Here is a 13,818-nt window from a genome sequence, read left to right on the forward strand (position 1 = left end):
TCTGTACCATATTCAAGGTCTCCTCCAGAGCCACTAGCCTGGCTAGAAAACTATTCATCTGTAAAAGAACTACAAGCTACAGCAGTCAGATGAATGTGGAGCCCACAATGGTGGAAAGAGCTCACCATCGACATCAGGACAGCAGAAACTCTACACATCTTCTGTCGCAGTTTGCAGACTCACCCGTTCAGACTGAACGACTGAAGACTCGCCCATTCAGACTGCAGACTCGCCCGTTCAGACTGAAGACTCGCCCGTTCAGACTGCAGACTCGCCCGTTCAGACTGAACGACTGAAGACTCGCCCGTTCAGACTGCAGGACTGAAGACTCGCCCGTTCAGACTGAACGACTGAAGACTCGCCCGTTCAGACTGAAGACTCGACCGTTCAGACTGCAGACTCGCCCGTTCAGACTGAACGACTGAAGACTCGCCCGTTCAGACTGAAGACTCGCCCGTTCAGACTGCAGACTCGCCCGTTCAGACTGAACGACTGAAGACTCGCCCGTTCAGACTGAACGACTGAAGACTCGCCCGTTCAGACTGAAGACTGGCCCGTTCAGACTGAACGACTGAAGACTCGACCGTTCAGACTGCAGACTCGCCCGTTCAGACTGAAGACTCGCCCGTTCAGACTGAACGACTGAAGACTCGCCCGTTCAGACTGAAGACTCGACCGTTCAGACTGCAGACTTCGCCCGTTCAGACTGAACGACTGAAGACTCGCCCGTTCAGACTGAAGCGACTGAAGACTCGCCCGTTCAGACTGAAGACTCGCCCGCTCAGACTGAACGACTGAAGACTCGCCCGTTCAGACTGCAGACTCGCCCGTTCAGACTGAAGACTCGCCCGTTCAGACTGAACGACTGAAGACTCGCCCGTTCAGACTGCAGACTCGCCCGCTCAGACTGCAGACTCGACCGCTCAGACTGAACGACTGAAGACTCGCCCGTTCAGACTGAAGAAGACTTCGCCCGTTCAGACTGAAGACTCGCCCGTTCAGACTGAAGACTCGCCCGTTCAGACTGAAGACTTCGCCCGATCAGACTGAACGACTGAAGACTCGACCGCTCAGACTGCAGACTCGCCCGTTCAGACTGCAGACTCGACCGTTCAGACTGAGCGACTGAAGACTCGCCCGTTCAGACTGAAGACTCGCGCCCGTTCAGACTGAACGACTGAAGACTTCGCCCGTTCAGACTGCAGACTCGACCGCTCAGACTGAACGACTGAAGACTCGCCCGTTCAGACTGCAGACTCGACCGTTCAGACTGAACGACTGAAGACTCGCCCGTTCAGACTGCAGACTCGCCCGTTCAGACTGAAGACTCGCCCGTTCAGACTGAACGACTGAAGACTCGACCGTTCAGACTGCAGACTTGCCCGTTCAGACTGCAGACTCGACCGTTCAGACTGAACGACTGAAGACTCGCCCGTTCAGACTGAAGACTCGCCCGTTCAGACTGAACGACTGAAGACTCGACCGTTCAGACTGCAGACTCGCCCGTTCAGACTGCAGACTCGACCGTTCAGACTGAACGACTGAAGACTCGCCCGTTCAGACTGAAGACTCGCCCGTTCAGACTGAACAACTGAAGACTCGACCGTTCAGACTGAAGACTCAGCCCATAAATAACAACAAAAACAAACTCTTTCTTTCTCATTGTTTCTAAATGTAGCACTTATTGTAAGTTGCTTTGGATAGAAGTGTCAGCTAAATAAATGTAATGTAAATGTTAAAATGTGCTGTAACATGTAGCACAAGTGGAGATGATTCACAAAGTCAGTAGACTGGCTCAGTAATGTCAGTTACACAGCAATGGTTAACTTGTATAGTTCTAGTTTTCCGACCACTCAAAGCACTTTCCACTACGTCATTCACCAACTGCTCATCAGAGCAAAGAAACGATTCATACACACACTCACACACACAATTTGGGGTTCAGTATCTTGCCCAAGGACACTTCAACATTCAATTCAATTTTATTTATATAGCGCCAATTCATAACAGACGTTCTCTCATTGCACTTTTCCTATAGAGCAGGTCTAGACTGAACTCTTAATAATAGTATTTACAGAGACCCAACAGATCCCACCATGAGCAAGCACTTGGCCACAGTGGCAAGGAAAAACTTCCTTTAAGAGGCAGAAACCTTGAGCAGAACCAGACTCGGGGGGCGGCCATCCACTGCCGTGTTGCAACATGCGGGCTGGAGGGAGCCGGGGCGACCAGCTCTACCTCTAAGCCACAGCTGGAAATCTAAAGTTTGCTCTGGTCAGTGTATTGAATTGCTAATACATTTCATTTGTAAGAAGAAGAATGTGGTATTTCTTTTTTCAAAATACTTGATGTATTGTTGTGGTAGTTGATATCCATTTGTCTGGTCTGTAATGTATAAAGACATATGGAGTACAGCCTTTGTAACAGCAACAATATCAGTCTGGGAGTGTAATTTCCTGTATAGATTTATTATATTAACATGTTTGTGGTTCAAATACATGATGCAGTAAAGTGCTGAACACAGGAAACCTGCATTAATAAAGAGAACAGTGGTCACAGGTAGGTACTTCACTTTAATTTGGCTTGTTAATGTATTGAAAGTTAATATAAAGCTAAGTAACAAGTAAGCTACAATTAACATTTTTATTAAATATTCATGCATTTTGGTGTTTATTAGCCAGCATAACATGCCACAGCTAGTTAGATGCTCGTTAGCTGTAGCGTCACATGGATAGCATAGCATGGCTTAAGGCCTCGAGTCTCAGAAACACATTCCTATTCTTTAAATTAAACTGATTCTTTCAGGAAAAAGTTTCCAACTAATATCACTCCGCCCATCCACCCTCCACTGACATGACAAACACCGTAAAAGTGTGTGTGAGCTGAAGAAGTTTCTTGTTTGCTGCTGGCGACACTGGGAAGCACCTGACTGGTTGTAAAAGCAGTGTTTGACTTGTTTCCAGTGTGGCGGCGGCGGTCCTCAGTACTGCACCAGGGAGAACACACTGTGTGGTTTGAGTCTGTCGATGCCGTTCAGCTCTTTGAGCTCGATGACCACCATGCAGCCCAGAATCTGGGCCTGCTGCTTCCTCATCAGCTCACAGGCTGCGTGCAATGTCCCTGCAACAAACACACACACATCCGAAGGTCACTTTCAAAATACAAGATGGTTCCTACTGTGGCCCAAGGAATCACTTTCTCAATGGCTTGACATTACAAAGTCAAAGAGCCTCCATGACCCGAAGATGCTCTGGTCAGCTCTCACTGAAGGCGTGAAACAGGTAGGGAAAAACATTCTGACGTTACCTTCAGCGTAACTAAATGAAATTGGCTGAGACAACACGACCCCCATCAACACATTACAGCTGGCCAATCGGAGCTCCCACTGCTTCTCTGTGGCTGGATTTGATTTTACACCGCTTACACGTCTTGAAGGTGAAGAGAGCGTATTTAAAAGCGCTTCCGAAACGTTCAAGCAGGCGAAAACTGAACTGGGAGATGGAGCTGACAGGCAGACACATTAGTAAATGGAATAACAAATAAGCAAATTCATTTTGCAAATCCATTTCAAAATTGAATTATTAATTCATCATTTAAAGACAGAATAAGGAAATAGAATCATTAACTGCAAATGTAAAAAAGAGTTTAGACTTTATTAACGAATCATTTAAATGTATTTTTAATTAATCAGTTTATAATAGTTTTCATTCATTTTTGATTCAACATTTTAAAAAGTCTATGCTCCAGTGGCTTGACCCGGGCTCCACAGCAGTACCAGCGTTTATACACATCCCACTTTGTTTAGGTCAGTGTGAATGCACCCCTTTCCGAGTGCCACGAGTCAACCATTTAACAGTAGACAGCGTTATATGTTCCCATTAAGATCATTCAGGTGTACTGTCATTTCTACATACGATCAACACACTTTAGGGGAATGAATCTGAGACTGAATTCAGAGGCTGAACTCGCCTGAAGCTTTTAACGAATGCAACTCAGAAAGTGCGGCCAATTCAAGAGACTTTACAGGTGAATGCTACCCAGTGGTGGAGCCAGACATTTTCCATGTCCTCACTTTGGGGTCGCACAGAAAGGAGCATCGTGTTCAGTTTTTTCAGAGTGGCATGGCGCTGTACAGAGATTAGATTATGATGTTTGCTCATGGCCAAAAGGTAAATCTACAAATCTAAAACAAATCTAACAGACCGCTGATAGTCTCGTGGCTGTGCAGGCAGTAACTGCGAAACAGTGCAGCCATTTTATTTATCTACTAATATTACGATTAGCAGCTGTCACTACTTCTGTAGCTTGTACCTGAATCTGTGCTGTTTGGAGTTTGGTTTCTCTGTTCCTGTTCTTACTTTCATCCAACAGATTTTCAGACCGAAATCTGCTTCCCATTCATTTCTAAGTGGAACGGGGCGGGACGTATTCGCTTCCTGTTGCGAATTTACATTACGACATTTATGGACTGCTGTTAGCACACTAGCCATGCTAACTCCCCCAGTTCTAACCCTACTCCCGCGGTTTCCTGTCCCCCCTGCTTTTAGCCACACCACGTGAATACATTTCACCAGACGGATTTCAGTCTGACTGCGCCATTAAACGTTTCCTTCACATTAAAAGCATTCCACTGGCAAAACACCGGGTGGCTTTTATTGTGAAGCAGCCACAGGAAATGCAATCTGTCACCAACATTAGTGTCAATTGCTATTGTCTGGGCAAAGAAACTACTCCGACACAAGGAGGTGCATGGGTTTTATTGATCACGGGGAGGTGTTGGCAGAAGAAACAGACACAGGAGGCTCAGCAGGGGGTCGGAGCTCGCTCAGCGCTGGGCTCCCAGCCATCTGAAAAGCCAATAGCTATTTTTTGTCCAGCAAGCTTGAACCCGTCTTTCACTGTAGATCCATTCATGAAACCAGAAACGTCAAATTCAATAAGATGTCTTTCTGGTAATTACACTGCCAGGAGTGACTCAACAACAGCATGTGTTTGATTTCCCCTCAGACTACAGCAGCGAGTCAGTTGAACGCAGAGGAGGCGGGGGGGCAGGACAACCAGGTGGGTGCGCTGCTGAGAAGGGTCTCCAGTGGAGCTGTGGCAGCAGGGAAATGCTTCAGCACAAGAAAATATGGTTTTGTGTGGGGTGGCCAGACTTTAGCCTATGGTGGCCATGGCCACCACTGGTCACCCCACGGCTCCGCCACTGATGCTGTGTTGTCTGCTGACAGCCAACGAAAATCCACAGTGTCAGCAGGATTCTCTCCTTGTGAAATAAAAGCAGAAGGATTAAGTGTCGGTAAGGAGAAATACTTTTACCATTTTCGTTTCCTTTTTATGTGTTTTCGATCCCAGCTTCCCCCAGCCCACATGTCCAAGTGTCCTCGGGCAAGACACTGAAGGCGGTGCCTTCGGTGCGTGAGCGTGTGTGTGTAAATGATTCGTTTCTTTGTTCTGATGAGCAGTTGGCACCTGCCATCAGTGTGTGAATGTGTGTGAATATGTAGTGTGAAGTACAGCCTATCTACCATGTACCTGAAGTTCCCCAGTCAGACTGACTCCAGTGAACATGATGGTTACAAAGCAGATCTAACCGGGTTCTCACCTCCAGTAGCCAGAAGGTCGTCAATGAGCAGAACCCTCTGTCCTGGAGCCACCGCATCCTCCTGGATCTCTGCCTCTGCCTGGAGGAAGACAAGCAGAAGCAGCATAATGCTTCTCAGCAGCAGAGACGGAAACTGCTCAGGACTCAGGTGACACCACAACAGCACAGCGACGAGGAGTTGAAGCAGCAACAACGTCGTATCCTGTATTTGTGGCTCAGTGGTGCACATGTTTATTGTTCTGGGGGGGGGGGGGCAGCACATAGGAGGAAGCTTGTCCAGAAGGAATACATGTACACATGTTCAGTCTGGTGTTATGTCATACTTGCAAAGCCCTTGTGGAGGCTGCAGAAGGTGACCAGTGTGAGCCAGCCTCACACACTCTCCTTATTGGTCAGGCCAGAGGACTTTTAGCTCATCTTCCCGTAAAAAGATCTAATCAGTTCGATTTCTGTGTGCCAGGAGGCTGTCCAACAACTGTGAAACGCATGGTGCTGTATGTTGTTTGATGAACATGTAAGTACAAGACATTGTGGCTTTGTGTAAAAATTTTTGTCAATTAATACTTTCATCTGTGGATGTCTGTATTCCCCAGTTACCCTTCTACCTACAATGTAAACGACTAGAACAGCGAGGCCAACAAATCCAGAGTAGTCCAAAGCATTACTTTAAACAAACTCCTTAGCATTTGTGTGTTTGTGTTCTTTACCTTCCCATACTCCAAATCATAAGCCACAGACACAGTGGTTCCAGGCAGCTTGCCTTTCTTTCTGACCAGGACGAAGCCAACACCCAGCCGCTGGGCGAGCAGAGGCCCAAACAGGAAGCCACGAGCATCTAAACCTGCACACAGACAACAGAAAAAGGTGCTACCAGCTAAATATGCGTTAGACACATTAGGGCAGGATATAGTTAAGTAGTCTAAATACTGAATGTACAGGTGCACAGTCATGAGGCTCTCCCCTAACTGGTACGTTTCCATAACCTAACCTGTCCCTTTGTCCTCGAGACATGTTGGACCTTCCGGGTCCCGGTGCATTTGTAATGTCCATGCAGCCTATTCAGCTGGCTGCAGCAGAGATGATTTAGGTGTGTCACAGGACGTACATGGGATATAATACTGGGAAGGTTTTAACTAACTTCAGTCTGGAAAAACATTTTTACACTGACATTACGCTACTGTCTTTGTTGATCAGTGGTTCGCTGTTCTAGAAAACAGTAACAAAGTTCAAGTACAAGGGGGACGAATACTTTTTTGACTTAAAATTGACTTCACTGCATTTACTTATTTACTTACAAGACAAAATACTACAAACAGATAAGGACACAATAAGGAAGAGAGGGTGAGACAAGCAGAACAACTGATGGGATGATACTGTGTTTCCATGAGGTTTCTAACCATGTCTTTGACCTTATGTCTTACACATTTAGAGGACTTAATGGCTGTCGTCTGTACTACTTAAGGAGGTCTTCAGATCCCGTTCCCATGCAAGCTGGGTGGAGCAGTAGGCATTGGGTGCATCATCATGGTTTGTTGCTGTTCTGTGTCTTCACCACTCACTTTTATGTCCAGCCGCATGTATGTACGTTGGAGTGTATGTTATATGTTTAGTCAGTCTCAGTCAGTTAATATGGACAGCTCCAAACACACACACACACACACACACACACACCCATCTACTTCACCTTTGCCCCCACTCACAATAAGACAGACTGAACACGCAACATGGGATGTACTTGGCATCCGCACTCTAAAAGGATTACAGTCAGTCATCTTATCAAATTCAAGGCTGATATGTTTCATACAAGAAACACTTAAACTCAGAACTACAATATCTCAAATTCAATCAAATATTTTCAGCAACATCCAACAGTAAACAAAGAGCTGTTTCAGTTTGAGTAAATTAAAACGCTCCACTTGTCCACATCACATGTATTATTGATCAGGTTTATCATTAATGCATCTATTAACCACACAACAGTCACAGAGCCAACCATGAGCCATCCATTTCACAGCCTTTCCTCCTTATTAAGCGACTCAACAAATATCATAATAGACTTCAATGCTGTTATCAACCACAACTGACCTCAAGTACCTCCGGCACTCCACTGACATAATAAAACACCAGCTGGACGACTGTGGACTTGGCGATAGTTGGACAATGAGAAACCCTTTTCCTCCCTTCATAAATCCTCACTCACCCAACACATCCTAGAAAATACTCTTCATTCAATCATGACCAGCGATCACGCCCCGCTCCCCCATCAGCAACACCCAAGCACATGCTAAGCCTCGTGCAAGATGGCGCTTCAATGCATCACTTTTAGGAGATCCTAAAAGCAAAGCAATACTGACAGGTAAAACCATATCAAATATGAAAACTTTCAATACTGAAATAAATCAAGTCAATCTACAGGATCTATATGAATAAAGTTTTTCACAAATTTTACAGCAACCTATACTCCTCGGATCACGAACCCAACCAATCAGAAACAGATACAGTTCTAACCAATCTGGACTAACCAACAGTACCTGCAGAACAAGCACACACTTTAGATGCACCCCAACCTCTGAAGAACTCAGTACAGCCCTGAATAAAATGCACATAATAAATCACCTGGACCACACGGGCTTCCGGCTGAATTCTGTAAACACTTCCTGGATATTTTATCACCACCATCTTACAGTAACTGCAGACACTAAAGCTACCTCGACTATACCCATGCACATGAACACCGCTGTGATCACTCTTCTGTTGAAACCCAATAAAGACACAACCCACCGTTCCAGCTACCGGCCTCTCTCACTAATCAACACACACTTCAAAATGATTACCAGAACACCTGCGACCAGAGAAGAGACAGGCTTCATCAAAAACACACATGCTCCAGATAACATCCGTAGGCTTTTTAACTTAATCAATATATACACATATATTTCCCTCAGTCCACATGTCCAAGTGTCCTTGGGCAAGACACTGAACCCCAAAATATGTAGTGTGTGAAGCTTTGAGTGGTCAGAAGACTAGACAGGCACTATACAAGTACAGTCCACGTACCAATATATCACAACAAAAACAAAACCATCACTGTGTCATTACGTGCTGAAAAAGCATTCGATAAAGTAAACTGGACCTTCCCATTTAGCGCCCTGCGCAGGCCTGGCTGAGAACACTACACGTCACCTAGGGCCACAACAATCACAAAGGGGGTCACCTCGCCGAGCTTCACCCTTCATCAGGGAACCAGACAAGGATGCCTCAATCACACCCGTTTGCTAAAAACAACAGAAGATGGCTACAAACGCTGGACAAAGCTTCCACTAACTCTCTTTGGGCGATTTGTTTTCAACGATTCCCACCACCCCCTTTCAACATTACAAAACGCAAAATCACTCTCTACTACTTCTTGCCAAATCAACTACAATATTTATTCAAATGGACCCAAAAGCATAACTACAATAACCCATGGCTAGAATTAGAACCAAATCACTAGCAGACCTTCCTCTGCTACCGCTATCAGTCAAGAAACTGACTTACTGTAAGAATAATACAATTTCCTCAACTCTGACAGCCTGGAGGAAAACCAATAAAATCTCTAAGTCCTCACTAACACCATGCAGACACAATCCAAAATCAACAAAACCAACAGCACACTACAAGCTTCCAAGCTAAGTGACGAGATTATATGAAAACTCAGATCCATCTCCGACGTTCAACAATCCCATCTCCGATTCAACAATCCCAACTACAAAATGAGAAAAGGACTTGGCTCTCTGTCCCAGCCCTGATTTCTGGGTTCAAATCAGCCAAAACCTCTTCTCCAGGACCACTAATACAAATTTGCAACTTATACAATCTAAAACTGTCCACAGAGCCCACATTACGCAAAGTAATCATTGCAGCTGCTTGGTTACTGTCTGTATGTCCATTATGTCTGTTATGTTTGTGTCACACTCTGTTTCACCAATTAAAAATGAATTCAAAGAAGAAGAAGAATCAGGCAGCCAAATGTTTGTATCAGTTTGTTCACCGATCAATACCTAATCCTTTTGGGATTCTTTGCGATGGAGCAGGAAAATGTAACGATCAGTATAAATCATATAATATTGTCACAAAGATGCTAGAGGGTGGAAACATAAGTGGGATGGTCACAGAACGTATGTGGAAATGAAAATGAAAATTGAATTACTGCATTTTCATTTTTACTCAAATAATACATAGACATGTGGAAAATTATAATGCTATTTTCAAGTTTACGTTATCATTTGAATATAGTCCAGTATGGCTTTGCGCTTTCTCCAGCTCATCTCTTAGCCAGATATCTTACCAAAAGAATCGAGTGTAAGTTACACAGCTGGTGGAGATGATGCAGGCTTGTTGAGGGTTAACAGCATATCATCTGCATTCATATTTAATTTTTATTTGTGCCCATAGAGGAGCAAACCTTCAATGTCTTCTTTAGCAAGAATAGCACACGCTACAGTAAAGGTCCTATTGCCACGGCGACCAGCAAAGGACTCGCAGGGCCGCCCCGCCTCACACCGCGCCCGAGAGACTGAGCACCTGAGAGGCCGTCATTACATAAAGCTGTAACCGAGCAATGGCCCTTTGGGATATGATTCCATACTGTATAAAGTGGGTCTGCCTTTGTCTCAGTGCAGATTGTGGGTTTGTACGCTGGTCCTGCGCTGGTCCTGCTCTGGGTCTGAGCACGCCTGAAGAAACAGCCTGAACTAATGCTGGTTTACAGTAACAGCTGCTTTGCTTTTCTTACCTACGATCAGATCGACCTGCTGGTGATTCTTCCTCACGTGTTCTTCAAACAGGTCGACGACTGCCGTCAGAGCGGCCGGCTCCTTCAGGATGGGACAGATATCTCTGCAGGACACACGCATCACAGGAGTATCCATTAGTCATTTTAATCAATAGCATTTAAAATACATTTATATTGGGAGAGCACATTTCCTCGAGATGTAAGCTGTTAATGAACTTCTGCTTCGTACATATTTGATGTATTTACCCACCTGCACACCTAATTAAGCCACTAGTCACTAAAATATGAAATGAATTACATGTATGTGTCATGGTAATGATTCACTCACAGTGTCCACCATAAAGTGAAGTGGGGCTGCAACTGTTTTTATAATGGACTCACCAGCAATTATTTCCTGTAATTAATCAATTAATCCTTTAGTCTAAAAACGTCTTCAGAAGTCTGTTTAGTCCGACCAACTGTCCCAGAGACATGAAATAATATGAGAGAGAAAAGCAGCACATCCTCACAGTGCTTGGTACTGTTTTCTGCAATGAATGACTTGAACAACAGTTTATAACAGATTATTGAAGAACTAATGAACTAATCATTTCAGCACTAAACAGAGGCCTTAATCTAGAAAGTGACATGACTGTGAGCCGTGTATATACAGACATCCACTGCCTGCATGTCCGGCCAGAACACAGCCCCCCCAGCTCTGGAAATGTCACTTCCCTTAAACTTGCCACTGTAATCCTTTTTTGAATATGTTGAGTAATAATGCTCCACGCTGCACACGACGCAGTAGTTACGGTAAGTCCGAGTCCAAGTGGGAAGGAGCTCTGCCAGACTGAAAGGGCTGAGCCACCGCTTACCATGCGTGTTTGTTTCAGTAGTAGAATCTAATCCACTCTCGGCTGCAGCCCACAGTCTAACCGGCTGTCCAGGCGTTACAACCTGTGGCTGGACTGTGGACGCGGTGATTCCGGACTCCTGGCTGCCTCACGCACACACACACACACACACACACACACACACACGTCTCTGTAGTAGAGCTACTGCTAAAGGGGGGCGGCTGAGTATGAAAGGTTGTAGAAAGGAACATTTCTGTTATTTCTTTGAGCTGTGAGAACACAGTGCAGTATTTCCCAACTGAGCCTTTAACTTCCTGTAGCTTTTAGCCGCAGGCCTCGGCTGCCATCACAGACTGTGCTCCTGTGAGACTCAGCGTAATACTTTATAATACTTTGACTTTTTGGCAACACCAAAGTCCTTCTTTGTGTTTTAATTCCGCACCACCGTCTGTGGGCCGTTTCCAGGGCGACGGCGTCCGACAAGACTGCATCCGTTCCGGCGCTCGAGGCTCCCTCCTCACCTGACGCGCGCGGACCGCGAGCTGAGCTCTTCCCGCGCTGCCTTACGCACAGAGGGAAGACCCCGGCTGCGGTCACGTGAGCCGTCGCCTCACGCAGGTGAAGCTTTAAACCTGGACAAAGAGCCTTGAAGGCGGCGCGCGGTTAAACTGGGAGTAGTGAGCGTCTGACCTGAACAGGATGCCTTTCTGCGGGAAGTCTGGAAAAGCTCGGACGTGTCTGTGAACCAGCTGCAGTTTTGACTCCTGGTCTGCTGCCATTCTGACTCCTCTGAACACTTCTGCTTCTTCTTCTTCTTCTGCTTCTTCTTCTGCTACTTCTTCTTCTGCTTCTGCTTCTGCTGCTGCTCGGCATCTTCTTCTTCTGTTGAGTTTTATGGCGGTTGGCATCCATAAGTGTGCATTACCGCCACCTGCTGGATTGTAACAGCTTCACAGTGTAGAGTATTTACAGTGTGCACCCAAAGTGCTCCCATGCCACAGTCCACTCTACAACCCAGACCCAGCTGTCCGAGTTGGTGCTTCTCCTTCTTTCAGTAACATCTGGATCTTCTCCAGATGTGTCCACAACATTCAGGAACCTTCTTGCAGCGGCAAGCACCATATTAATCCTTTCCCACTTCCCCTTTATTTCAGCAGCACAGTTTGTAACCATGGCAATAAATGCCAGAAATCGTTTCTTGTCCATACTGATGCTCTGATCATCTCCACTTCCTTTCTGCTCCTTTTCCTGTTGCACTGCCACCGTTTCACCGTTCCTCTCCATTCTCTTAGCAGCTTCAGCGTGTGACGATCCCTTTTCTGCTCTGATCTTATTCATTTTTACTTCCTTAATTCTTTTTGGGCACTGTGCTGCTCCCGTATAGTGGTTTCCCTCACAGTGCAGGCACTTTGCTTGCTCTTTCTCCACATTACAGTCATCCTTCCCACATCTCCTGCCTCCTCTACATCCTGCAGCAACATGTCCATATTCCTGACAGCAGAAACACCTGAGAGGAGCTCTCTCTTTGATCAGGATTCATCCTTTATCTCCCACATGAAACAAACTTCAAGGACTGCCTTCTTTCACCTACGTAACATCAGGCAAAAATCAGGCACATCCTGTCTCAAAATGATGCTGAAAAATTTGTGCATGCATTTGTTACTTCTAGGTTGTCAATTCTTAAACCCGGCTGCTGAATAAGTCCTAAGACTCTCCAGTTGATCCAGAATGCTGCGGCACGTGTACTGACAAAAACTAGGAAAAGAGATCATATTTCTCCAATATTAGCTTCCCTGCACTGGCTCCCTGTAAAATCCAGAACAGAATTTAAAATCCTTCTCCTCACCTACAAAGCTCTTAATGGTCAGGCACCATCATATCTTAAAGATCTCATAATACCTTATTATCCGACTATCCGCCCCCACTGAGTCTGGTTCTGCTCGAGGTTTCTGCCTCTTAAAGGAAGTTTTTCCTTGCCGCTGTGGCCAAATGCTTGCTCATGGTGGGATCTGTTGGGTCTCTGTAATTAATATTACAAAGAGTTCGGTCTAGACCTGCTCTATAGGAAAAGTGCAGTGAGATAACGTCTGTTATGAATTGGGGCTGTATAAATAAAAGTGAGTTGAACTGAATTGAAATCATGGCTGGAACAGTGTTGTGAGGCTCGGTCTCGGCTCTTTGTGTGTTTCCCATTCCCAGAGCCAGTGCTGAGGTCAAACAGCACACACACTGAAGGACAGCCAGCGGACTGTGAGGACAGATTTGCTTCCCACCTCTGAGTCACATTATTTATAAAATGATATATACAGAGCATCAGCAGGGTGATGCAGAGCTGCAGTGGGTCAGTAGGCTAAGTCACTTTTGTAGCCACAACTCACATAAGTTACTGTGTGTCACATTATTAATTATTATCATATATTATTATTAATTCATTTAGGACAGCTTAACACAATATTACCTGGAGTGACATAGCTGATTTCAGAAATATCAATTTCAGCTTCTAACTGATAGATAGTAGTCAGTCATATATTTTAAATCACGTATCCGTTTTATTATTATTGTTGCTGTCGTTATCTATTATTGCTGGGTATTTTATTTGCTTCATT

General features: G+C 45.3%; 1 protein-coding gene across 2 annotated transcripts; it reads right to left on the reverse strand.

The window, feature by feature from the left end:
- Positions 1–2,553: 2,553 nt before the first annotated feature.
- On the reverse strand, positions 2,554–12,135 carry aprt (adenine phosphoribosyltransferase). 2 transcript variants are annotated; one of them, XM_044213013.1, is made up of 5 exons: positions 11,903–12,135; positions 10,380–10,483; positions 6,313–6,446; positions 5,606–5,684; positions 2,554–3,120 (listed from the first exon to the last, which is right to left on the reverse strand). In XM_044213013.1, the coding sequence occupies exons 1-5, from the start codon at positions 12,118–12,120 to the stop codon at positions 2,981–2,983; spliced, it is 675 nt and encodes a 224-aa protein (XP_044068948.1). In that variant the 5' UTR covers positions 12,121–12,135; the 3' UTR covers positions 2,554–2,980. The 2 variants fall into 2 exon arrangements, with proteins under 2 accessions (XP_044068948.1, XP_044068949.1); XM_044213014.1 differs by lacking the exon at positions 2,554–3,120 and adding an exon at positions 4,115–5,266.
- Between the last annotated feature and the right edge of the window lie 1,683 nt (positions 12,136–13,818).

The sequence above is a fragment of the Siniperca chuatsi genome, linkage group LG11 (assembly GCF_020085105.1).
Source record: "Siniperca chuatsi isolate FFG_IHB_CAS linkage group LG11, ASM2008510v1, whole genome shotgun sequence".
Lineage (NCBI taxonomy): Eukaryota > Metazoa > Chordata > Actinopteri > Centrarchiformes > Sinipercidae > Siniperca > Siniperca chuatsi.

Bases quoted from the DNA above. Each gene is read 5' to 3' on its own strand.
- aprt (XM_044213013.1), bottom strand. From the start codon at position 12,120: ATGCCAACCGCCATAAAACTCAACAGAAGAAGAAGATGCCGAGCAGCA. The intron at 10,484-11,902 runs GTCAGACGCTCA...TGTGTCCTGCAG, and splicing joins CAGAAAGGCATCCTGTTCAG to AGATATCTGTCCCATCCTGA. The intron at 3,121-5,605 runs GTGAGAACCCGG...TGTTTGTTGCAG, and splicing joins CGACCTTCTGGCTACTGGAG to GGACATTGCACGCAGCCTGT.